The 26485-nt window shown below is 39.1% G+C and overlaps 1 protein-coding gene across 3 annotated transcripts in view; it reads right to left on the reverse strand.

Annotated features, from left to right (window-relative positions):
- fbxo25 (F-box protein 25) overlaps positions 1–26485 on the reverse strand; it is a 172640-nt gene that overhangs the window by 145660 nt on the left and 495 nt on the right. Inside the window, exons 2-6 of one of the 3 annotated variants that reach the window (XM_065285352.1) lie at positions 26189–26320; positions 23503–23606; positions 22685–22734; positions 22430–22522; positions 22203–22296 (exon numbers count right to left, since the gene is read on the reverse strand). In XM_065285352.1, the coding sequence (XP_065141424.1) occupies positions 22203–22296; positions 22430–22522; positions 22685–22734; positions 23503–23606; positions 26189–26310 (463 nt within the window). In that variant the 5' untranslated portion in view covers positions 26311–26320. Of the gene's footprint in view, positions 1–22202; positions 22297–22429; positions 22523–22684; positions 22735–23502; positions 23607–26188; positions 26353–26485 lie in introns of those variants that run through there. The other 2 variants (XM_065285351.2, XM_065285353.2) reach the window with 2 other exon arrangements.

A 26485-nucleotide genomic window follows, 5' to 3' on the forward strand; every position in this document is an offset into this window, starting at 1 on the left:
AGTGCCAATAGAACTTTTTGTTCAGAAGGTAATGCAATATTCTTCCTATGATGTTTTCGAGTCGATCAGAATTACGCTCGCGGAGATATTCGCGCGTGTTTTTTAAGTGCTGTTTTGCTGCGCAGGGCTAACCGTAAGGCGAAATCTGGCATGTTTGGTATCGTTGGACTCGGCGACTATTCAGGACTCCTAAAAATCAAGTCCCGTCAAAATACGTTGATCACAGCCAAAGTTATAGGTGTAAAAAACATCTGTCTGGCCACTAGGTGGCGCTGCGACGAAACTGTGCATGCACACTCAGTTCCTGACTGGCATCACAAGTACCAAGTGTCGTGTCAATAGGCCTAAGTTTGACGAAGATACAGCCTAAAATCTGTTTTTTTGCGCTCTACGTAAAATTTGTTAACGCGCTATACGACAACGGATTGGTTTATCGAAATTCTTTTGATAACTTTTTGCCGTGAGGGTCTCTAGATGATACATACCAATTTTCGTGGCAATCGGACAAAAGCTCTAGGACGAGTTCGAAAAAGTAGGTTTTATGAATAATTCAAAATGGCGGAAAATATTTTATGACGGAAAATGACGTCATAGGGTCCATTCGAATCGACTTGAGCCAAGGAATCAGAGGAAACAAGAATTTTGTTTGTAGGACATACGCATCAGAAGTTATAAGCAAAAACGTAAGTGCAAATTTGGACTGTTGGTGGCGCTAGCGGGTTTGAGATAGAGACTCCAAATTTGCTGTGGGGACACATTGGACTGTCCTCTATCAGTGTGCCAAATTTCATAACTTTCCTATGTACGGTTCTATGGGCTGCCATAGGCCGCAATGGCGGAAGAAGAAGAATAATAATAAATATAGCTGCTAGCAGCGATACCGGGGTCAAGCCAAACATGGCAAAAAATGATTCATATGTGATGACTGTCATGGTTTAAGATCTAAGTTTGCATTATTTTTATGAAAAAAAGCATTTTTTTCGTATCTTGAGACCACTAGGTGGCACTGTGCCGAAAGAATAGATGGTGCCTCAGGTCATGACTGTGATGACACATACCAAATTTAGTGTAAATACAATAAAGCGATACGGAGATATAGCCTTAAATGACTTGACCACTAGGGGGCACTGACCAAAAAATAAATTGTGACTCAGGTCTTGATTGTGATGACACCCACCAAATTTGGTGTAAATACAATAAAGATATGGAGAGATATAGCCTTAAATGACTTGACCACTAGGGGGCACTGACCAAAAAATAAATTGTGACTCAGGTCTTGATTGTGATGACACCCACCAAATTTGGTGTAAATACGATAAAGAGATGCAGAGATATAGCTTCAAATCTCTTGACCACTAGGGGGCACCGGAAAGTTTACAAGTCCTCCCAGAACATGTTGCTGATGAACCATACCAAGTTTCATAACAATACGCAATTGCGTTTCTGAAATACTTGAACTTAAAGAAAAATTCTAAGTGGCCGACACACAAAATGGCCGACCAAAAACCATTTGATATCGTTTGACTCGCCATGCCTCACGAAATCTAACAAGACCAGTCTCATAATTTTACATTCAAATTTGCAGTAGTTATAAGCAAAAATAGACATTTTTTATGTCTCGTGACCAGTAGGGGGCAGTGTGACGAAATGGTGCATGCACCCTCAGGTCATCACTGTTATGACATATACCAAGTCTCATATTAATACGCAAAAGTTTTGCGAAGATACAGGCTCAAACACATTTTGGCGTGCTCGCCCTCGCATTCTTTGATGCGTTATACGACAACGGATAGGTCTCCCGAAAATCTTTTGATAACTTTTTGTCTAGAGTGTCTCTAGATGATGCATACCAAAAATCAAGCCAATCACACAAGCGCTCTAGGAGGAGTTCGAAAAAGTAGGTGTTCAATATAATTCAAAATGGCCGACAGGAAGTAGGTTTGACTCAGACGTATTTGGTACAGTCGGACTCAGCATGAGCCAAGGAATCAATAGAGTGAAGTCTTATGTCATAGTGGCAATTTAATCAAATGATATAAAGATTAAAAAATTTTTTTTACATATCCTGACCACTAGGTGGCGCCGTCCTAAAGATTTATAGGTGCGCTCAGAACATGTCACTGATGAACCATGCCAAATTTCGTAGCGATACGCCATTCTGTTTGTGAAATACTGAACTTAATGAGAAAATTCAAAATGGCCGACACCCAAAATGGCCGACCGAAAACCGTTTGGTATCGTTTGACTCGGCATGCTTCAAGGAATCTAACAAGACCACCTCCATGATTTTAGACTCAAGTTTGAAGTAGTTATAAGCGAAAATAGGCATTTTTCGAATCTCGTGACCACTAGGTGGCGCTGTGACGAAACGTTGCAGGCACCCTCAGGTCATGACTGTTATGACATATACCAAGTTTCGTGTCGATACAATAAAGTTTTGCGAAGATAAGGCCTCACGTCCGTTTTGGCGTTCTCGCCGCCATATATGTTGTCAATTTATACGAGAACGCATTGGTCTATCAAAAAGCTTTTGATAACTTTTTGTCTTGGGTGTCTCTAGATGCTACATACCAAAGGACATGCAAATCAGACAAACGGTCTAGGAGGAGTTCGAAAAAGTAGGTTTTATGAAAAATTCAAAATGGCGGAAAGATGTGCATGACACAAATGACATCAATGTGTGCATTTGAATCATCATGAGCCAAGGATTCAGAGGAAACAAGAATTTAGTTTCTAGGACTCACGGGTCAGAAGTTATGAGCATGAACATAAGTGGATTTTTGGACTGTTGGTGGCGCTAGAGGGTTTGAGTCAGATACACCAATGTTGCTATAGTAACTTCTAAGACCGTCCTCTACATGTGTGCCAAATTTCATAACTTTCCTATGTACGGTTCTATGGGCTGCCATTGACTTCAATGGCGGAAGAACAAGAAGAAGAATAATATATAATAATAATAATAATAATAATAAGAAAACTAACAATAACAATAGGTGTCTACGCCACTTCGTGGCTTGACCCCTAAATATAGCTGCAAGCAGCGATACCGGGGTCAAGCCGAAAAGGGCACAGAAGGGTGTAAAGTTGAGTTTGGATAAGCAGACCGAAGAACCTAGGTAAACCTAATGATTTCAGATGAAAAAACGCAAAAATAATCAACAAAAATAATCTCTGTTCTTGTCTACTGCAATCGTCGTTCTGTTATTGACAGTCATGGAACATTAGAGCACTGAAGAACATGTGAGTGATATTTGCAGTGGCAAAACATGTGTCACACAAGGGCGTAGGTTTGATTCTGGCATTGGTGGGGACATAAATAAAATGGTCGCATTGCAAAAACTGTTTATCACCGTTTACTTGACATAAACAACAGACAACTCAGTATGCACTTTACTCAGTGACATCTGACTCGCCACCCCCGGTGCCATCCCAAATTTAATGTACTATAATAAACAATTCGTTATGTCCTAGAGCCTAATAAACAGTAGCTGTTTAAGTCTTTGTCAAAAAAAGAAAATCACATAGTAACATATATGAATCCATATTAACTTTATAATATTGAAGAATATGCAATTAATATTTAATTCTTAATTTAATTTTGCCAAAAAATCCCAGTGTTGAAGTAGGTATATATATCATGCTGTTTCCTGAACACAGTTTATTAACGTTTCTGTAGTTTACATTAAATCTTCTTTTCATTAACAGACAGTTAATCAGTGTGAAAAAAATAGTTTGTTTAAAATGCAACATTATGTCTACATCTGTGCAAGTAATGACCACAGTGCAGTAATGAAAGTATTCAGCAATCATGACATGAATTCATGTTTTTACCATGTTGGGGTTATTTTCTTTCATGGATTAGGGACCCTCTAAATAACCTTGCCACCCCATTTATAAAAGGTTGACACAAGTTTGCAACTCCTCAGGGTTAACATGGGATTGTCCTGTATTGGTGAAAACACTGTCCTTGAATCATTATGTGGCACAACTTTTTTTGTGCATGAAACAGTTACAGTGGGTATAATAATACTTTCTTCCTCACTTACCTGTCGCCCGAATAATCACGCACGTCTTGTTGAGTGAACTTTGGCGCGTTGTACAAAGTGAAACCATCCTATCACACGTAGCGAGTAAAGACAAGCCCATCAAAAAGTGATGTGCGTTAGAGAGGCGGGACTCAAGAATGCTAATCCAATCATATTAGCAATGTGCGTTAGAGAGGCGAGACTAAAGAAATGCAAAGCCAATCATATTAGCGATGTGACTTACGGAGGCGGGCATTGCAGAGAACGAAAGCTGTTAACCGTTTGTGTACCACATAGAGCGTTATTTTTACAGAACGGGATTGCAAAAGATTTCTAATCTAATTTAAATGATTTCTGACAAAAATATAATAAGTAAAAAATAGAAAACACAAGAACAAGACGGACATTAGTGGTTATATATGAATACAGATTAAATGTTTGGTCGAAATTATTGCTAGGGACAATTCAGTCTTCTCTGAATATTGGTAGGGACATGTCCCTAGCGTCCCACCCTAAATCTACGCCCATGGTGTCACAACATGTTACAACAAGTTAAATGAGTCAAAATACACCATCCCCATGTGTCTACAATGTTCTGATGCAGAGAAAAAGCTCTTGCAAAAACGGTTGATAAGGTATTCTCATTGGTTGCTAGAGAGTAAATGAACATGCACCAGTGATTATAGTTCAATTCATGAAAGGAATAATCCATGAAGACTCATGGTTTTAGATGTGTTTTTGCAGTAGTTATAGGCAAAAATAGCCATTTTCTATCTCAAAACCACTAGGTGGCGCTATGACAAAACTGTGCATGCAACCTTAGGTCATGACTGTGTTACATCTAGCTAGTTTCATGACTATACACTTTAGTTAAGCAATAAAATAGTTGTATGACCATAGGGCTTGCTTGATATGAAAGATTTTGTTCAATTATAGGGCCACCTAGTGGTGGAGGCATACCATTTTTTTTTTGTGTGGCCTCAGACTGTGGTCGTACATCTGCGTATCAAATCTGGTGAAAAAATCTCTTTTCGTTGCGAAGTTATAACCATTTATGTGTAAAAAATGCAAAATTTAAAGGTAATTTTTCGTTTTTTGCATTTTTCGGCCATTTCTGATGAAAATTTTAATATAACGCCAATAGAACTTTTTGTTCAGAAGGTAATGCAATATTCTTCCTATGGTGTTTTCGTGTCGATCGGAATAACGCTCGCGGAGTTATTCGCGCGTGTTTTTTAAGTGCTATTTTGATGCACAGGGCTAACCGTAAGGCGAATCCTGGCATGTTTGGTATCGTTGGACTCGGCGACTACTCAGGACTCCAAAAAATCAAGTCCCGTGAAAATACTTTTATCGCAGCCAAAGTTATAGGCGTATAGAACATTCGTCTGACCACTAGGTGGCGCTGCAACGAAACTGTGCATGCACCCTCAGTTCCTGACTGGCATCTCGAGTACCAAGTGTCGTGTCAATAGGCCTAAGTTTGGCGAAGATACAGCCTAAAATCAGTTTTTTTGCGCTCTATGTAAAATTCGTTGACGCGCTATACGAGAACGGATTGGTTTATCGAAATTCTTTTAATAACTTTTTGCCTTGAGTGTCTCTAGATGCTGCATACCGATTTTCGTGGCAATCGGGTAAAAACTCTAGGAGGAGTTCGCAAAAGTAGGTTTTACGAATATTTCAAAATGGCGGAAAAATTTTCATGACGGAAAATAACGTCATAGGGTCTAATCGAATCGTCTTGAACCAAGGAATCAGAGGAAACAAGAATTTCGTTTCTAGGACTTACGGATCAGAAGTTATAAGCAAAAACGTAAGTGCAACTTTGGACTGTTGGTGGCGCTAGCGGGTTTGAGATAGAGACTCCAAAATTGCTAGGGATATTATTTGGACTGTCCTCTGTCAGTGTGCCAAATTTCATAACTTTCCTATGTACGGTTCTATGGGCTGCCATAGACCGCAATGGAACAGGAAGAAGAATAATATTTAAAAAGAAAAAGAAAAAGAAAAAGAAAAAGAAAACTAACGGATACAATAGGGGTCTTCGCCCATTCTGGGCTTGACCCCTAAAAAGAAAAAGAAAAAGAAAAAGAAAAAGAAAACTAACGGATACAATAGGGGTCTTCGCCCATTCTGGGCTTGACCCCTAAATATAGCTGCAAGCAGCAATACCGGGGTCAAGCCGAAAAGGGCACAGAAGGATGTAAAGTTGCATTTGGATAAGCAGACTGAAGAACCTAGGTAAACCTAATGATTTCAGATGAAAAAATCCAAAGGTAATCAACAAAAATAATCTATATTCTTGTCTACTGCAACTGTCCTTCGGTTATTGACAATCATGGAACATTAGAGCACTGAAGGACATGTATGTGATGCTTACAGTGGGCAAACATGGGTCACAACATGTTACAACAAGTTAAAAGAGTCAAAAGAGACCATCCCCATGTCTCTGTGATGTTCTGATACAGAGAAAAAGCTCTTGCAAAAACAGTTGATAACGTATTCTCATTGGTTGCTAGAGAGTAAATGGACATCCTCTAGTGATTATAGTCAAAGCCATGAAAGGAATAATCCATGATGACTCATGGTTTTAGATGTGTTGTTGCAGTAGTTTTAGGCAAAAAAATGCGTTATTCTATCTCAAAACCAGTAGGTGGCGCAATGACAAAATTGTGCATGCAACCTCAGGTCATAACTGTGTTACATCTAGCTAGTTTTATGACTATACACTTTAGTTTAGTGAAGAAACAGTTGTATGACCATAGGGTGGCTTGATTTCAAAGGTTTTGTTAAATTATAAGGCCAACTAGTGGTGCAACCATACAATTTTTTTTTTGTGTAGCCTCAGACTGTGGTCGTACATCAGCGTATCAAATATGGTAAAAAAATCTCTTTGCGTTACGAAGTTATAGCCATTTATGTGTAAAAACACAAAATTTAAAGGTAATTTTTCGTTTTTTGCAATTTTCAGCCATTTCTGATGAAAATTTTAATACAATGCCAAAAGAACTTTTTGTTCAGAAGGTAATGCAATATTCTTCCTATGATGTTTTCGAGTCGATCAGAATTACGCTCGCGGAGATATTCGCGCGTGTTTTTTAAGTGCTATTTTGCCGCGCAGGGTTAACCGTAAGGCCAATTCTGGCATGTTTGGTATCGTTGGACTCGGCAACTATTCAGGACTCCAAGGAAACAAGTCCCATGAAAATACGTCGATCACAGCCAAAGTTATAGGTGTGTAAAACATTCGTCTTACCACTAGGTGGCGCTGCGACGAAACTGGGCATGCGCTCTCAGTTCCTGACTGGCATCACAAGTACCAAGTGTCGTTTCAATAGGCTTAAGTTTGGCGAAGATACAGCCTCAAATCCGTTTTTTTGCACTCTACGTAAAATTTGTTGACGCGGTTTACGCAAACAGATTGGCGAATCGACATGAATTCCATAACTTTTTGCCGTGAGGGTCTGTAGATGCTACATACCGATTTTCGTGGAAATCGGGCAAAAGCTCTAGGACGAGTTCGCAAAAGTATGTTTTACGAATAATTCAAAATGGCGGAAAAATTTTCATGACGGAAAATGACGTCATAGGGTCCAGTCGAATCGTCTTGAGCCAAGGAATCAGAGGAAACAAGAATTTCGTTTCTAGGACGTATGGGTCAGAAGTTATAAACAAAAACGTAAGTGCAACTTTAGACTGTTGGTGGCGCTAGAGGGTTGGAGTTAGAGACTCCAAATTTGCTGTGGGGACACATTGGACTGTCCTTTATCAGTGTGCCAAATTTCATAACTTTCCTACGTACGGTTCTATGGGCTGCCATAGACCGCAATGGCGGAAGAAGAAGAAGAAGAAGAATAATAATAATTATAATAATAATAAGAAAACTAACAAATACAATAGGGGTCTTCGCCCCTTCGGGGCTTGACCCCTAATAATAATAAATATAGCTGCAAGCAGCAATGCCGGGGTCAAGCCAAAAAGGGCACATAAGAAAGTAAAGTTGAATTCGGATGAGCAGTTTAAAGAACCTGGGAAAATCTCTTGATTTCAGACTAAATAATATAACAGTTATCAGCTAAAAAGCTGTGTTTTCATTCAGTGTCATCTCTCCCTCTCTTTCGTCGAGCATTGATAACTAGAACACTGACGTAAAAATGAGTGGTGCTTCTAGTGGCAATACTCAGCTCACAAAATGTTACAGTGGTGTTAATGAGTCAAAAGAGCCCACCGCCATGTCTCTGCGATGTTCTGATGCAGAGAAAAAGCTCTTGCAAAAACAGTTGATAACGTATTCTCATTGGTTGCTAGAGAGTAAATGGACATCCACTAGTGATTATAGTCAAAGCCATGAAAGGAATAATCCATGATGACTCATGGTTTTAGATGTGTTGTTGCAGTAGTTTTAGGCAAAAAATGCGTTATTCTATCTCAAAACCAGTAGGTGGTGCAATGACAAAATTGTGCATGCAACCTCAGGTCATAACTGTGTTACATCTAGCTAGTTTTATGACTATACACTTTAGATTAGTGAAGAAACAGTTGTATGACCATAGGGTGGCTTAATTTCAAAGGTTTTGTTAAATTATAAGGCCAACTAGTGGTGCAACCATACAATTTTTTTTGTGTAGCCTCAGACTGTGGTCGTACATCAGCGTATCAAATATGGTGAAAAAATCTCTTTGCGTTACGAAGTTATAGCCATTTATGTGTAAAAACACAAAATTTAAAGGTAATTTTTCGTTTTTTGCAATTTTCAGCCATTTCTGATGAAAATTTTAATACAATGCCAATAGAACTTTTTGTTCAGAAGGTAATGCAATATTCTTCCTATGATGTTTTCGAGTCGATCAGAATTACGCTCGCGGAGATATTCGCGCGTGTTTTTTAAGTGCTATTTTGCCGCGCAGGGTTAACCGTAAGGTTAATTCTGGCATGTTTGGTATCGTTGGACTCGGCAACTATTCAGGACTCCAAGGAAACAAGTCCCATGAAAATACGTTGATCACAGCCAAAGTTATAGGTGTGTAAAACATTCGTCTTACCACTAGGTGGCGCTGCGACGAAACTGGGCATGCACTCTCAGTTTCTGACTGGCATCACAAGTACCAAGTGTCGTTTCAATAGGCTTAAGTTTGGCGAAGATACAGCCTCAAATCCGTTTTTTTGCACTCTACGTAAAATTTGTTGACGCGGTTTACGCAAACAGATTGTCGAATCGACATGAATTCCATAACTTTTTGCCGTGAGGGTCTGTAGATGCTACATACCGATTTTCGTGGAAATCGGGCAAAAGCTCTAGGACGAGTTCGCAAAAGTAGGTTTTACGAATAATTCAAAATGGCGGAAAAATTTTCATGACGGAAAATGACGTCATAGGGTCCAATCGAATCGTCTTGAGCCAAGGAATCAGAGGAAGCAAGAATTTTGTTTCTAGGACTTACGGATCAGAAGTTATAAGCAAAAATATAAGTGCAACTTTGGACTGTTGGTGGCGCTAGCGGGTTAGACATAGAGACTCCAAATTTGCTGTGGGGACACATTGGAGTGTCCTTTATCAGTGTGCCAAATTTCATAACTTTCCTAAGTACGGTTCTATGGGCTGCCATAGACCGCAATGGCGGAAGAAGAAGAAGAAGCAGAATAATAATAATTATAATAATAATAAGAAAACTAACAAATACAATAGGGGTCTTCGCCCCTTCGGGGCTTGACCCCTAATAATAATAATTATAAGAAAACTAACGGATACAATAGGGGTCTTCGCCCCTTCGGGGCTTGACCCCTAAATATAGCTGCAAGCAGCGATACCGGGGTCAAGCCAAACATGGCAAAAAATGATTCATACGTGATGACTGTCATGATTTAAGATCTAAGTTTGCATTAGTTTAATGAAAAAAAACAATTGTTTCGTATCTTGAGACCACTAGGTGGCACTGTGCCGAAAGAATAGATGGTGCCTCAGGTCATGACTGTGATGACACATACCAAATTTAGTGTAAATACAATAAAGCGATACAGAGATATAGCCTTAAATGACTTGACCACTAGGGGGCACTGACCAAAAAATAAATTGTGACTCAGGTCTTGATTGTGATGACACCCACCAAATTTGGTGTGAATACAATGAAGAGATGCAGAGATATAGCCTTAAATGACTTGACCACTAGGGGGCACTCACCAAAAAATAAATTGTGACTCAGGTCTTGATTGTGATGACACCCACCAAATTTGGTGTAAATACGATAAAGAGATGCAGAGATATAGCTTCAAATCTCTTGACCACTAGGGGGCACCGAAAAGTTTACAAGTCCTCCCAGAACATGTTGCTGATGAACCATACCAAGTTTCATAACAATACGCAATTGCGTTTCTGAAATACTTGAACTTAAAGAAAAATTCAAAATGGCCGACACACAAAATGGCCGACCAAAAACCATTTGGTATCGTTTGACTCGGCATGCCTCATGAAATCTAACAAGACCAGTCTCATAATTTTACATTCAAATTTGCAGTAGTTATAACCAAAAATAGACATTTTTTATATCTCGTGACCAGTAGGGGGCAGTGTGACGAAATGGTGCATGCACCCTCAAGTCATCACTGTTATGACAAATACCAAGTCTCATATTAATACGCAAAAGTTTTGCGAAGATACAGGCTCAAACACATTTTGGCGTGCTCGCCCTCGCATTCTTTGATGCGTTATACGACAACGGATAGGTCTACCGAAAATCTTTTGATAACTTTTTGTCTAGAGTGTCTCTAGATGATGCATACCAAAAATCAAGTCAATCACACGAGCGCTCTAGGAGGAGTTCGAAAAAGTAGCTGTTCAATATAAATCAAAATGGCCGACAGGAAGTAGGTTTGACTCTGACATATTTGGTACAGTCGGACTCAGCATGAGCCAAGGAATCAATAGAGTGAAGTCTTATTTCATAGTGGCAATTTAATCAAATGATATAAAGATTTTAAAAATTTATTTTACATATCCTGACCACTAGGTGGCGCCGTCCTAAAGATTTATAGGTGCGCTCAGAACATGTCACTGATGAACCATGCCAAATTTCGTAGCGATAAGCCAATCTGTTTGTGAAATACTGAACTTAATGAGAAAATTCAAAATGGCCGACACCCAAAATGGCCGACCGAAAACCGTTTGGTATCGTTTGACTCAACATGCTTCAAGGAATCTAACAAGACCACCTTCATGATTTTAGACTCAAGTTTGAAGAAGTTATAAGCAAAAATAGGCATTTTTCGAATCTCGTGACCACTAGGTGGCGCTGCGACGAAACGTTGCAGGCACCCTCAGGTCATGACTGTAATGACATATACCAAGTTTCGTGTCGATACAATAAAGTTTTGCGAAGATACGGCCTCACGTCCGTTTTGGCGTGCTCGCCGCCATATATGTTGTCAATTTATACGAGAACGCATTGGTCTATCAAAAAGCTTTTGATAACTTTTTGTCTTAGGTGTATCTAGATACTACATACCAAAGGACATGCAAATCGGACGAACGCTCTAGGAGGAGTTCGAAAAAGTAGGTTTTACGAAAAATTCAAAATGGCGGAAAGATGTGCATGACACAAATGACATCAATGTGTGCATTTGAATCATCATGAGCCAGGGATTTAGAGGAAACAAGAATTTAGTTTCTAGGACTCATGGGCCAGAAGTTATGAGCATGAACATAAGTGGATTTTTGGACTGTTGGTGGCGCTAGAGGGTTTAGGTCAGACACACCAATGTTGCTATAGTAACTTCTGAGACTGTCCTCTACATGTGTGCCAAAATTCATAACTTTCCTATGTACGGTTCTATGGGCTGCCATTGACTTTCGGCGGAAGAACGAGGAAGAAAAATAATAATAATAAATATAGCTGCAAGCAGCGATACTGGGGTCAAGCCAAACATGGCAAAAATAATTCATATGTGATGACTGTCATGATTTAAGATCTAAGTTTGCATTAGTTTTAGGAAAAAATAGAATTTTTTTGTATCTTGTGACCACTAGGAGGCACTGTGCCGAAACAAGAGATGGTGCCTCAGGCCATGACTGTGATGACACATACCAAATTAAGTGTAAATACGATAAAGCGATACAGAGATATAGCCTTAAATGACTTGACCACTAGGGGGCACTGAACAAAATAATAGATGGTGACTCAGGTCATGATTGTGATGACACATACCAAATTTAGTGTAAATACGATAAAGCGATACGGAGATATAGCCTTAAATGACTTGACCACTAGGGGGCACTGACCAAAACAATAGATGGTGACTCAGGTCATGATTGTGATGACACATACCAAATTTAGTGTAAATACGATAAAGCGATACGGAGATATAGCCTTAAATGACTTGACCACTAGGGGGCACTGACCAAAACAATAGATGGTGACTCAGGTCATGATTGTGATGACACCCACCAAATTTGGTGTAAATGCGATAAAGAGATGCAGAGATATAGCTTCAAATCTCTTGACCACTAGGGGGCGCCGAAAAGTTTACAAGCCCTCTCAGAACATGTTGCTGATGAACCATACCAAGTTTCATAACAATACGCAATTGCGTTTTTGAAATACTTGAACTTAAAGAAAATTTTTAAAATGGCCGACACACAAAATGGCCGACTGAAACCATTTGGTATCGTTTGACTTGGCATGCCTCACGTAATCTAACAAGACTAATCTCATAATTTTATATTCAATTTTGAAGTAGTTATAAGCAAAAATAGACATTTTTTATATCTCATGACCAGTAGGGGGCAGTGTGACGAAACGGTGCATGCACCCTAAGGTCATCACTGTTATGACATATACCAAGTCTCATATCAATACGCAAAAGTTTTGCGAAGATACAGGCTCAAACACATTTTGGCGTGCTCGCCGTCGCATTTTTTGATGGGTTATACGACAACGGATAGGTCTACCGAAAAGCTTTTGATAACTTTTTGTCTGGAGTGTCTCTACATGATGGGTACCAAAAATCAAGCCAATCACACGAGCGCTCTAGGAGGAGTTCGAAAAAGTAGGTGTTCAATATAATTCAAAATGGCCGACAGGAAGTAGGTTTGACTCAGACATATTTGGTGCAGTCGGACTCGGCACGTGCCAAGGAATCAAAGGATTGAAGTCTCATTTCAGTGTGGCAAATGAATCAAATGCTATAAAGATTTTAAACAATTACTTTACATACCCTGACCACTAGGTGGCGCTGTCCTAAAGATTTATAGGTGCGCTCAGAACATGTCACTGATGAACCATGCCAAATTTCGTAGCGATACGCCATTCTGTTTGTGAAATACTGAACTTAATGAGAAAATTCAAAATGGCCGACACCCAAAATGGCCGACCGAAAACCGTTTGGTATAGTTTGACTCGGCATGCCTCAAGGAATCTAACAAGACCACCTTCATGATTTTAGACTCAAGTTTGAAGTAGTTATAAGCGAAAATAGGCATTTTTTGAATCTCGCGACCACTAGGTGGCGCTGTGACGAAACGTTGCAGGCACCCTCAGGTCATGACTGTAATGACATATACCAAGTTTCGTGTCGATACAATAAAGTTTTGCGAAGATACGGCCTCACGTCCGTTTTGGCGTGCTCGCCGCCATATATGTTGTCAATTTATACGAGAACGCATTGGTCTATCAAAAAGCTTTTGATAACTTTTTGTCTTGGGTGTCTCTAGATGCTACATACCACAGGACATGCAAATCGGACAAACGGTCTAGGAGGAGTTCGAAAATTTAGGTTTTACAAAAAATTCAAAATGGCGGAAAAATGTGCATGACACAAATGACATAATGTGTGCATTTGAATCATCATGAGCCAAGGATTCAGAGGAAACAAGAATTTAGTTTCTAGGACTCACGGGTCAGAAGTTATGAGCATGAACATAAGTGGATTTTTGGACTGTTGGTGGCGCTAGAGGGTTTGAGTCAGACACACCAATGTTGCTATAATAACTTCTGAGAATGTCCTCTACATGTGTGCAAAAATTCATAACTTTCCTATGTACGGTTCTATGGGCTGCCATTGACTTTCGGCGGAAGAACGAGGAAGAAAAAAAATAATAATAATAATAAATATAGCTGCAAGCAGCAATGCCGGGGTCAAGCCATAAAGGGCACATAAGAAAGTAAAGTTGAATTCGGATGAGCAGTTTAAAGAACCTGGGAAAATCTCTTGATATCAGACTAAATAATATAACAGTTATCAGCAAAAAAGATGTGTTTTCATTCAGTGTCATCTCTCCCTCTCTTCTCGAGGAGCATTGACAACTAGAACACTGAAGAAAATGTGAGTGGTGCTTACAGTGGCAATTCTCAGCTCACAAAATGTTACAGTGGTGTTAATGAGTCAAAAGAGACCACCCCCATGTCTCTACGATGTTCTGATGCAGAGATATAGCTCTTTTGTTAAAAGGGTTGATAAGGTATCCTAATTGGTTGCTAAGGAGTTAATTGGCATGCACCAATGATCTCCAAGCCATGAAAGAATAATCCACGATGACTCATGGTTTTAGAAGTATTGATGGAGTAGTTTTAGGCAAAAATACCATATTTCTATCTCAAAACCACTAGGTGGCGCAATGACAAAGTTGTGCATGCAACCTCAGTTCATAACTGTGTTACATCTAGCTAGTTTTATGAGTATACACTTTAGTTTAGTGAAGAAATAGTTGTATGACCATAGGGTGGCTTGATTTCAAAGGTTTTGTTCAATTATAAGGCCAACTAGTGGTGCAACCATACAATTTTTTTTGTGTAGCCTCAGACTGTGGTCGTACATCAGCGTGTCAAATATGGTGAATAAATCTCTTTGCGTTACGAAGTTATAACCATTTATGTGTAAAAACACAAAATTTAAAGGTAATTTTTCGTTTTTTGCAATTTTCGGCCATTTCTGATGAAAATTTTAATATAGTGCCAATAGAACTTTTTGTTCAGAAGGTAATGCAATATTCTTCCTATGATGTTTTCGAGTCGATCAGATTTACGCTCGCGGAGATATTCGCGCGTGTTTTTTAAGTGCTGTTTTGCTGCGCAGGGCTAACCGTAAGGCGAAATCTGGCATGTTTGGTATCGTTGGACTCGGCGACTATTCAGGACTCCTAAAAATCAAGTCCCGTCAAAATACGTTGATCACAGCCAAAGTTATAGGTGTAAAAAACATCTGTCTGGCCACTAGGTGGCGCTGCGACGAAACTGTGCATGCACACTCAGTTCCTGACTGGCATCACAAGTACCAAGTGTCGTGTCAATAGGCCTAAGTTTGACGAAGATACAGCCTAAAATCTGTTTTTTTGCGCTCTACGTAAAATTTGTTGACGTGCTATACGACAACGGATTGGTTTATCGAAATTCTTTTGATAACTTTTTGCCGTGAGGGTCTCTAGATGCTACATACCAATTTTCGCGGCAATCGGGTAAAAACTCTAGGACGAGTTCGCAAAAGTAGGTTTTACGAATAATTCAAAATGGCGGAAAAATTTTCATGACGGAAAATAACTTGATAGGGTCCAGTCGAATCGGCTTGAGCCAAGGAATCAGAGGAAACAAGAATTTCGTTTCTAGGACTTAGGGATCAGAAGTTATAAGCAAAAACATAAGTTCAACTTTGGACTGTTGGTGGCGCTAGCGGGTTAGAGATAGAGACTCCAAATTTGCTGTGGGGACACATTGGACTGTCTTTTATCAGTGTGCCAAATTTCATAACTTTCCTACGTACGGTTCTATGGGCTGCCATAGACCGCAATGGCGGAAGAAGAATAATAATAATAATAATAATAATAATAATAAGAAAACTAACAAATACAATAGGGGTCTTCGCCCCTTCGGGGCTTGACCCCTAAATATAGCTGCAAGCAGCAATACCGGGGTCAAGCCGAAAAGGGCACAGAAGGATGTAAAGTTGCGTTTGGATAAGCAGACTGAAGAACCTAGGTAAACCTAATGATTTCAGATGAAAAATGCAAAGGTAATCAACAAAAATAATCTATATTCTTGTCTACTGCAACTGTCCTTCGGTTATTGACAATCATGGAACATTAGAGCACTGAAGGACATGTATGTGATGCTTACAGTGGGCAAACATGGGTCACAACATGTTACAACAAGTTAAAAGAGTCAAAAGAGACCATCCCCATGTCTCTGTGATGTTCTGATACAGAGAAAAAGCTCTTGCAAAAACAGTTGATAACGTATTCTCATTGGTTGCTAGAGAGTAAATGGACATCCTCTAGTGATTATAGTCAAAGCCATGAAAGGAATAATCCATGATGACTCATGGTTTTAGAAGTGTTGTTGCAGTAGTTTTAGGCAAAAAATGCCATATTCTATCTCAAAACCAGTAGGTGGCGCAATGACAAAATTCGTGCATGCAACCTCAGGTCATAAATGTGTTACATCTAGCTAGTTTTATGACTATACACTTTAGTTTAGTGAAGAAACAGTTGTATGACCATAGGGTGGCTTGATTTCAAAGGTTTTGTTCAATTATAAGGCCAACTAGTGGTGCAACCATACATTTTTTTTTGTGTAGCCTCAGACTGTGGTCGTACATCAGCGTATCAAATATGGTGAATAAATCTCTTTGCGTTACGAAGTTATAACCATTTATGTGTAAAAACACAAAATTTAAAGGTAATTTTTCGTTTTTTGCAATTTTCGGCCATTTCTGATGAAAATTTTAATATAGTGCCAATAGAACTTTTTGTTCAGAAGGTAATGCAATATTCTTCCTATGATGTTTTCGAGTCGATCAGAATTACGCTCGCGGAGATATTCGCGCGTGTTTTTTAAGTGCTATTTTGCCGCGCAGGGTTAACCGTAAGGCCAATTCTGGCATGTTTGGTATCGTTGGACTCGGCGACTATTCAGGACTCCTAAAAATCAAGTCCCGTCAAAATACGTTGATCACAGCCAAAGTTATAGGTGTAAAAAACATCTGTCTGGCCACTAGGTGGCGCTGCGACGAAACTGTGCATGCACACTCAGTTCCTGACTGGCATCACAAGTACCAAGTGTCGTGTCAATAGGCCTAAGTTTGACGAAGATACAGCCTAAAATCTGTTTTTTTGCGCTCTACGTAAAATTTGTTAACGCGCTATACGACAACGGATTGGTTTATCGAAATTCTTTTGATAACTTTTTGCCGAGAGGGTCTCTAGATGCTACATACCAAATTTCGCGACAATCGGGTAAAAACTCTAGGACGAGTTCGCAAAAGTAGGTTTTACAAATAATTACAAATGACGGAAAAATTTTCATGACGGAAAATAACGTCATAGGGTCCAGTCGAATCGGCTTGAGCCAAGGAATCAGAGGAAACAAGAATTTCGTTTCTAGGACCTACGGATCAGAAGTTATAAGCAAAAACATAAGTGCAACTTTGGACTGTTGGTGGCGCTAGAGGGTTAGAGATAGAGACTCCAAATTTGCTGTGGGGACACATTGGACTGTCCTTTATCAGTGTGCCAAAATTCATAACTTTCCTATGTACGGTTCTATGGGCTGCCATTGACTTTCGGCGGAAGAACGAGGAAGAAAAATAATAATAATAATAAGAAGAAGAAAACTAACAATAACAATAGGGTTCTACGCCCCTTCGGGGCTTGACCCCTAATAATAAGAAAACTAACAATAACAATAGGGTTCTACACCCCTTCGGGGCTTGACCCCTAATAATAACTAGATAGGTACATTTCCTGAAGAAAATGTGAAGTGGTGCTTGCTGTAGCAAAATTCCCGGGACAATATATGATTATACTCCAACCCAAAAGTAAAACGGTCCAACCCCCTTGTGTCTACGATGTTCTGATGTGGAGAAATAAGGCTGTGTTTATCCGGTTGCTAGGGTACTGTATTTGGTTGCTAGGGAAAAATTTGGCATCCCATAATGATTACACTCTGAGTCACGAGTCATACGGTCCAACCCCCGTGTCTCTACGATGTTCTGATGCAGAGATATAAGGCTTTGTTTATTCGGTTGCTAGGGTACTGTATTTGGTTGCTAGGGAAAAGTTTGACATCCCATAGTGATTACCCGCCGAGTCACGAGTCAAACGGTCCAACCCCCGTGTCTATACGATGTTCTGATGCTGAGATATAAGGCTTTGTTTACTCTGTTGCTAGGGTACTGTATTTGGTTGCTAGGGAAAAATTTGACATCCCATAGTGATTACCCGCCGAGTCACGAGTCAAACGGTCCAACCCCCGTGTCTCTACGATGTTCTGATGCGTAGATATAAGGCTTTGTTTACTCTGTTGCTAGGGTACTGTATTTGGTTGCTAGGGAAAAAATTGGCATCCCATAATGATTACACTCTAAGTCACGAGTCAAACGATCCAACCCCCATGTCTCTATGATGTTCTGATGCGGAGATATAAGGCTTTGTTTACTCTGTTGCTAGGGTACTGTATTTGGTTGCTAGGGAAAAAATTGGCATCCCATAATGATTACACTCTGAGTCACGAGTCAAACGGTCCAACCCCCGTGTCTCTACGATGTTCTGATGCGGAGATATAAGGCTTTGTTTACTCTGTTGCTAGGGTACTGTATTTGGTTGCTAGGGAAAAAATTGGCATCCCATAATGATTACACTCTGAGTCACGAGTCAAACGGTCCAACCCCCGTGTCTCTATGATGTTCTGATGCGGAGATATAAGGCTTTGTTTACTCTGTTGCTAGGGTACTGTATTTGGTTGCTAGGGAAAAAATTGGCATCCCATAATGATTACACTCTGAGTCACGAGTCAAACGGTCCAACCCCCGTGTCTCTACGATGTTCTGATGCGGAGATATAAGGCTTTGTTTACTCTGTTGCTAGGGTACTGTATTTGGTTGCTAGGGAAAAAATTGGCATCCCATAATGATTACACTCTGAGTCACGAGTCAAACGGTCCAACCCCGTGTCTCTACGATGTTCTGATGCGGAGATATAAGGCTTTGTTTACTCTGTTGCTAGGGTACTGTATTTGGTTGCTAGGGAAAAAATTGGCATCCCATAATGATTACACTCTGAGTCACGAGTCAAACGGTCCAACCCCCATGTCTCTACGATGTTCTGATGCGGAGATATAAGGCTTTGTTTACTCTGTTGCTAGGGTACTGTATTTGGTTGCTAGGGATAAAATTGGCATCCCATAATGATTACACTCTGAGTCACGAGTCAAACGGTCCAACCCCCGTGTCTCTATGATGTTCTGATGCAGAGATATAAGGCTTTGTTTACTCTGTTGCTAGGGTAGTGTATTTGGTTGCTAGGGAAAAAATTGGCATCCCATAATGATTACACTCTGAGTCACGAGTCAAACGGTCCAACCCCTGTGTCTCTACGATGTTCTGATGCGGAGATATAACTGTTTGAATTTTATGTTGCTAGGGTGCTCAAAAGTGGTTGCTAGGGGCGTGGCTTAATACCTATGTAAGGATCCTGAGAGACTGATTGGATGCCTGAGTAAAATGAGCCCACCCCCATGTCTCTATGACACTGTGGTGCAAAGATATCCATCTGGGCATTTTATAATGGCAGTCTATGGGAGATGTTGCTAGGGTGCCCAAAATTGTTGCTAGGGGCGTGGCTTAATAGCTCTGGGATGATCCTGAGAGACTGATTGGATGCCCGAGTAAAATGAGCCCACCCACTTATCTCTACGACACTGTAAAGCAAAGATATCCCATCTGGAACGGTTTTATTCCCTTATATGGGCGTGTTCTCTGCCCCATTATAAGTCAATGGGAAATTTCGGGGGCCTCTTACACCCCAGGGGTACAACTTACACCCCAATGTGATCTATGTTCTTACAGAGCCTACCACCCTCTTCAAATGTTGTAACCCACATGTTTCTACAAAATCCTCGAGCGGAGCTATGAGTTGTCAAAGTTGGGCCCAATGTTAAGTCAATGGGATTTTTCGGGTGGTTTTTCGCCCCCCTTTCGGAAACCCTGCACCCGATCGCTTATAAAAGATATAGCCACCATCTCCTCAATAAGCCCGTTGATTTGAGCTCTCTTTCATGGGTCTACGACAAACCGTGCGGGACGAGTTACGCGCCGAAATTTTGTCCAGAAATAAGAATAAAAATAATAATAATATCCCTGAGCAATAGTAATAGTGATGCTTTGCATAAATGCAAGCACCACTAATAAGAAAACTAACAATAACAATAGGGTTCTACGCCCCTTCGGGGCTTGACCCCTAATAATAATTATAAGAAAACTAACGGATACAATAGGGGTCTTCGCCCCTTCGGGGCTTGACCCCTAACAAACAATTCATCAAGATTTTTACCATGTTAACCATTTGAAGCACACAAGATATGGTTTGAAGCATTTTAATGTCACAAACCTACTTATTTTATTCATTTCCATATTTAAAGCCTTTCAGGAAAATTTTCTTCTAAAAATATATAAACATACAAATATATCAAATGAAAGAACAGACCATCTGCTTTTAAATAAACAATAATAGACAAAACGGGAAAAAAACATTTTATCATATCTTGATTTTTTTCTCCGTTTACAAACTTTTATATATATATGGGTATTTTTTTCTTTAAAAAATTTGAGCTAAAAGCTGAAATAATTGCATTTTTGTAAAGAAATTTTGTTAGAGATCAAATTCAGAATGATTATCAAGACATACACGGGGTGTAAAATTAACAAATAATTTTTTGCTTCCGTTTTTTTACAAATTGGGTAAAGGCGCCAGCTGGTGGATATTCACGGTATTACAGATTACCATAAAAACTCATCAGGAACACGTTTTTTCACGTTTTTTTTTCTCTCTGATATTTACCGAGCCCCTAAGGTGACATTGCAGGAAAAAATCTAAAGTTTAGTTTCAGGTGCTCACGTAAAACTTTCGCGTGGTCACATGAAACTTTCATGTACTATTTTTTTTTTAAAGTTTAGCTTCACGTGTGCGCGCTAAAGTTTCACTTGATTTTTAATTTTTGCTTCATGTCCCCTTAGGGGCTCCATAGATATTGTTATGTTTTATAATTGTTTTATATTGTGGAGCACCTTCGTGAACTTGAAAAGAGTTAATGTATTCTATATTTTAGCTACATGGATAAAGCAACTACACTTTTTGCAGACAAAAAGTGCAGACAAAAATGCAGACAATTTTGCAATAATGGGGCGTACACACCAAACGCGAATTCAATGATTTGCGCGAGTATATTACATACGAAGTCAATGCAAAGGTGCGAATAGACGCAACCTCGCGCGGGGCGATACGATTGACCTGTATCAGGCGGAGGGTTTGCTACAAAAACAAACGCTATTCGCCTCAACGCGCAAGTTGGAAATATTTATGTCAAGTTTAAAATTTGCTTGACACAGAGTTAAATCCTGCGAGTAATCTAAAGTGAGAAATTTCCTGCCTTGTGTTTAGTGTGTAAAGCAGCATAAGGGACTGAGGCATACACACAAAACGTGAATTTAAAGATTTGCACAAGTAGATTATATACAAAGTCAAACGCGTCTTCGCGCAAATTCTAAATATTCAACTCAAGCGAAAGATTTGCATGACACATAGTGAAATCCCCAGAGTAATCTAGAGAAAAAGCAATGCTTTGCATTTGGTGTGTATGCAGCGTAAGGCTGCAAATATCTTGAAATGATCAAAAACAGCATTAGCAAAATGTGCATATCACAATAGTTTGCAATAACTGAATGATTTTAATACATAAAAAAAAATTCTAGTCAAAGTCAAAGAGACTGGCACACAATGTTAAATGATCATCAATCAGAAAGAATGTAAAACATTGATTTTTGTTTTAAATAAAATTTTATTGATGGTACACACCAAAAGCATTGTTGGATTTCTCTTCAATATCGTGCCGCCTTATAATGCTGTGTCAACACCGCTAGCAACTTTGTCTTTGTTGCGTTCTTAATTCTGGTTGTAACAACTATAAACAAATGATTAACTGTCCTTACGGTAAATGATGAAAGACGAATGACGTAAACTCCACTGCTTCACTCTACGCTCTCTTTGTCGCATAGCTGGACACACCCACTTCCTTTTGCCAACGGACGTCACTAAGCTTCACTTAAAATGAACATGATTGTGTCGCTCTCCCATTGCTAGTCACTGCGATGTGCACACAGCATAAAGCATACAAAGGTCAGGCATACACAATCCCTCACCTTTCTTTACAATCTTCTCCAAGACATTAAAGTAGTTCTTCTGAGCAGCTCCGCTCAAAGATGTCAGCTGGGACTTGGCGATCAACTGCAGAAGCTACGGATGATGACACAAAAGAGATGGACAAACAATGAGAGAGTATTAGGAGAAGTGAGTCAGACGGGAACAAACACCCGCTTCCCTGGTGAGGAATGATAGGAATTATACAGCAAAACAAGGAATATCTTACTTTGACTACATAGTTGAATCGACGCACGTCATGAATGGCACTGGAAAAATCCAGACGGTTAAAAGCCTCACCAAGTGTACAGTATCCATGCCTCTGAAACAACACACGTGTAAATTTCTATTTAAAACACACACTTTGTCCAAAATATTCATAAAGATAAGGACCATAAGGACCAGGATCACAGATGATAGAAGAACTATGAAATATAAACAATGAAGTGAATTATTAACACATAATCATATCTATATCCCTCACCTCTCTCGTACTCTCCTTCTGAACATAAATCCATTTCTCTTGAAACAAAACTAAGGGAAAAGACACAAAAAGATCTACATCTTATCATCTTGGACATTTATCTTAGAAAAGTAAATAAAGTTATGTAGTCCTGTTTAATCCAGCAGTACTGCATTTAGTTAATATTAACAAGTCATCTATGCAACAGAGCAATTGCTAACATACAGCGCTAGCATGTTATTTTCACAAATTGCGCAAATTTGACTGCCTTTCACTGCAAAACCCTCTAAGTACATGCAAGCTTTTTTGGGAAAAAACCTCAACTTCAAAAAATATCCACTTCTTTGGACAAGACATAGTAAACAGTTGCAAAATCACTAAAGATATTTCTAGAAACTTTAACTTTCTAGAAAAAATAAAAGTCAGATTGCAAAAATGAACTGAACCACACATTAGGAGGCGCTGTGATCCATGTGGCTGACACATTTGGCTTGTATTCATGTCCCAGTACTCACAAGGGACCTATTTCTTTATGGCTTGAGGCAGGGATTAAAGGATTTAAAGGGAAGGTATTTAATAAACATGATACGTGCTGAGAGCATTCGGTTAATATCTCATTTTTGATGGAGGTGGCATTTAGCGGCTTTTACATCTGAGCGTCACAATTATAGTTACAGTATAGTAACAATATTATATGTACACATCATTATAGCTAATTATGAATAAATATGTATGTAAAGATGAGGACCATCACTTATAGAATAACTATAAAATATAAACAATAAAGTGAATTAATTACAGTAGCAAATTATTATGAATAAATATGATGAAATTTTTACATTGTGATTTTGTGTTGTTGTTGAAAAAGTCCTTTTTTCTCTTCTTGGTAGCGACTTCACAAACATCTCCCACAAAGACGTTCTCCTTGTTATCATTGTCTAACCTAAAAAACATAGAATATGAACATTAATTACAGCATCAAGTCCCAGTATAAATTTAGGTCACCTGACGTTAGTTACACAACACACACACAAAGAGCAAAGAAAGATGAGTGTGTGTAGTCATATTTAACAAAATTTGACTATTTTGGTGCTGCCTCACGATTAGTCGTGACTAATCGTTTGCGGAATAAAAGTTTTTGTTTTCATAATACAGTGAGAAAAAAAGTATTTGAACACCCTGCTATTTTGCAAGTACCTCACTTAGAAATCACGTAGGGTGAGGGTCTGATATTGTCATCATAGGTGCATGTCCACTGTGAGAGACATTAACTAAAGAAAATCCAGAAATCATACACAATGTGTATGATTTTTTTTTAACAATTTATTTGTATGATACAGCTGCAAATAAGTATTTGAACACCTGAGAAAATCAATGTTAATATTTGATACAGTAGCCTTTGTTTGCAATTACAGAGGTCAAATGTTTCCTGTAGTTTTTCAACAGGTTTGCACACACTGCAGGAGGAATTTTGACCCACTCCTATTTTGGTCTCATCTGACCACATGACTTTCTTCCATGACTCCTCTGGATCATCCACATGGTCATTGGCAAACTTAAGACGGGCCTGGACATGTGCTGGTTTAAGCAGGGGAACCTTCCGTGCCATGCATGATTTCAAACCATGACGTCTTAGTGTATTACCATCAGTAACCTTGGAAACGGTGGTCCCAGCTCTTTTCAGGGCATTGACCAGCTCTTCCCATGTAGTTCCGGGCTGATTTCTTACCTTTTCCATGATCATTAAGACCCCACGAGGTGAGATCTTGCATGGAGCCCCAGTCCGAGGGAGATTGACAGTCATGTTTAGCTTCTTCCATTTTCTAATGATTGCTCCAACAGTGGACCTTTTTCACCAAGCTGCTTGGCAATTTCCCCGTAGCCCTTTCCAGCCTTGCGGAGGTGTACAATTTTGTCTTTGGACAGCTCTTTGGTCTTGGCCATGTTAGTAGTTGGATTCTTACTGATTGTATGGGGTGGACAGGTGTCTTTATGCAGCTAACAGCCTAAAACAGGTGCATCTAATTTAGGATAATAAATGGAGTGGAGGTGGACATTTTAAAGGCAGACTAACAGGTCTTTGAGAGTCAGAATTCTAGCTGATAGACAGGTGTTTAAATACTTAATTGCAGCGGTATCATACAAATAAATAGTTAAAAAAATCATACATATTTTTTTTTTTAGATTATGTCTATGCACCTACGGTGACAATTTAAGACCTCTCCATGATTGCTAAGTTGGAAAACTTGCAAAATAGCAGGGTGTTCAAATACTTATTTTCCTCACTGTATATGTGTGTGTAGTGTGTATAGTAATTATGTATATATAAATAAACACATATACATATATATAAATTATATATAAATATAAACATGTATTTACAAATGCAAATGTTTCTTAATTATATACGTGTGTGTGTGCGCATGTGTGTATTTAAACATAATTATTATACACAGTGCACCCACATATATTATGTCAACCTGATCTCACAAATTTCTATGGCATAGTCACGGAATTTTTTGCTCATTTTTCCGTGGCATTCTCACAGATCTTCTCATATTTCTGTGGCCCTGCCATGGACTTTCTTTTCCGTGGCATTCTCACAGATTGGTTACTCAACCGTTTTGTCCTATTTTCTTCCCATTGTCGGTTTAGGGTTAGATTTACATAAAATGACATCCCTACCCAAACCCAACTCTAATCCCAACGCCAGGCGACAATTGATTAAAGTTTAGAAAATATAAAAGAATACATCAAAAAAAAAAAAAATAGTATAAACCAATACTTAAAGTGACATACTAACGCAAACACCAAATCTAACCCTAAACCGAAGCGACAATGGTTTGAAAATAGGAAAAAACAGTTGAGTAACCAATCCGTGAGAATGCCACGGAAAAGAAAATCCGGAAATATGCGGAGATCCGTGAGAATGCCACGTAAGTGAGCAAAAAATTCTGTGACTATCCCACGGAAATTTGTGAGATATTATGTAACAAAAACTGTTTTTCTACAAATGATTAATCGCGACTATTCGTGAGGCAGCACTAGACTATTTCCTTATAGTTATGCCCAACCCGACCTCAGGTCTGTTTTTCGTTCAGAGTATGTGTATATATATATAAAATAGTTTGAATTCATAAACTAGTTTGCTGACGTCTATTCTACACAACTCCAGAAAATAACCACAAAGTCAGTTTTTGACACACACCAGATCTAAATACAAATACCTGACCTTCCCACCCGCTACAAACACACTTCCTCTTTTGTCTCTTCCTCCAGACAATGCATTCTTTTTACTTACAAAACAAAATGACCCAGGTGTTATTTATAGTAGGCTACAGCTAATGCTAAAAGACCTTGGCAGGTAAACAAAGTTTGTAGGTTCGAATATGAGGATGAATGATCATCGATTTTGCTCCCTTAATCTGGACACTTAACTTCTGGTTACTCCAGACTGTCCCTAACATACAAAAAAATGACATAAATGTAAAACACTGCATTTTTATAATTCAAAGCATTTCTTACTCTCCCAAATTGAGTTCATTGATGTTATCTCCCAAGCCAAAATATTCAAAGCGTTTCCATCCATCCTCAGTTTTGATCCAGCTCCAGCCCGGAGATCTCCAGTCTTGGCCCAAGAATGGCATTTTGTTACACCTGCTCCAGAGACCAGAATACAGCAAACTCTTATCTTATAAATGCCAATATGACACATTCAACATCATAATATGAAATATTATCATCATGATAAGATCATATAGTTGCCAGTAACATAAAGATCAAAATATGAAACAACATCATCATGATAAGATCTCAATAACA

This window comes from Paramisgurnus dabryanus, chromosome 21 (assembly GCF_030506205.2).
Source record: "Paramisgurnus dabryanus chromosome 21, PD_genome_1.1, whole genome shotgun sequence".
Taxonomy (NCBI): domain Eukaryota; kingdom Metazoa; phylum Chordata; class Actinopteri; order Cypriniformes; family Cobitidae; genus Paramisgurnus; species Paramisgurnus dabryanus.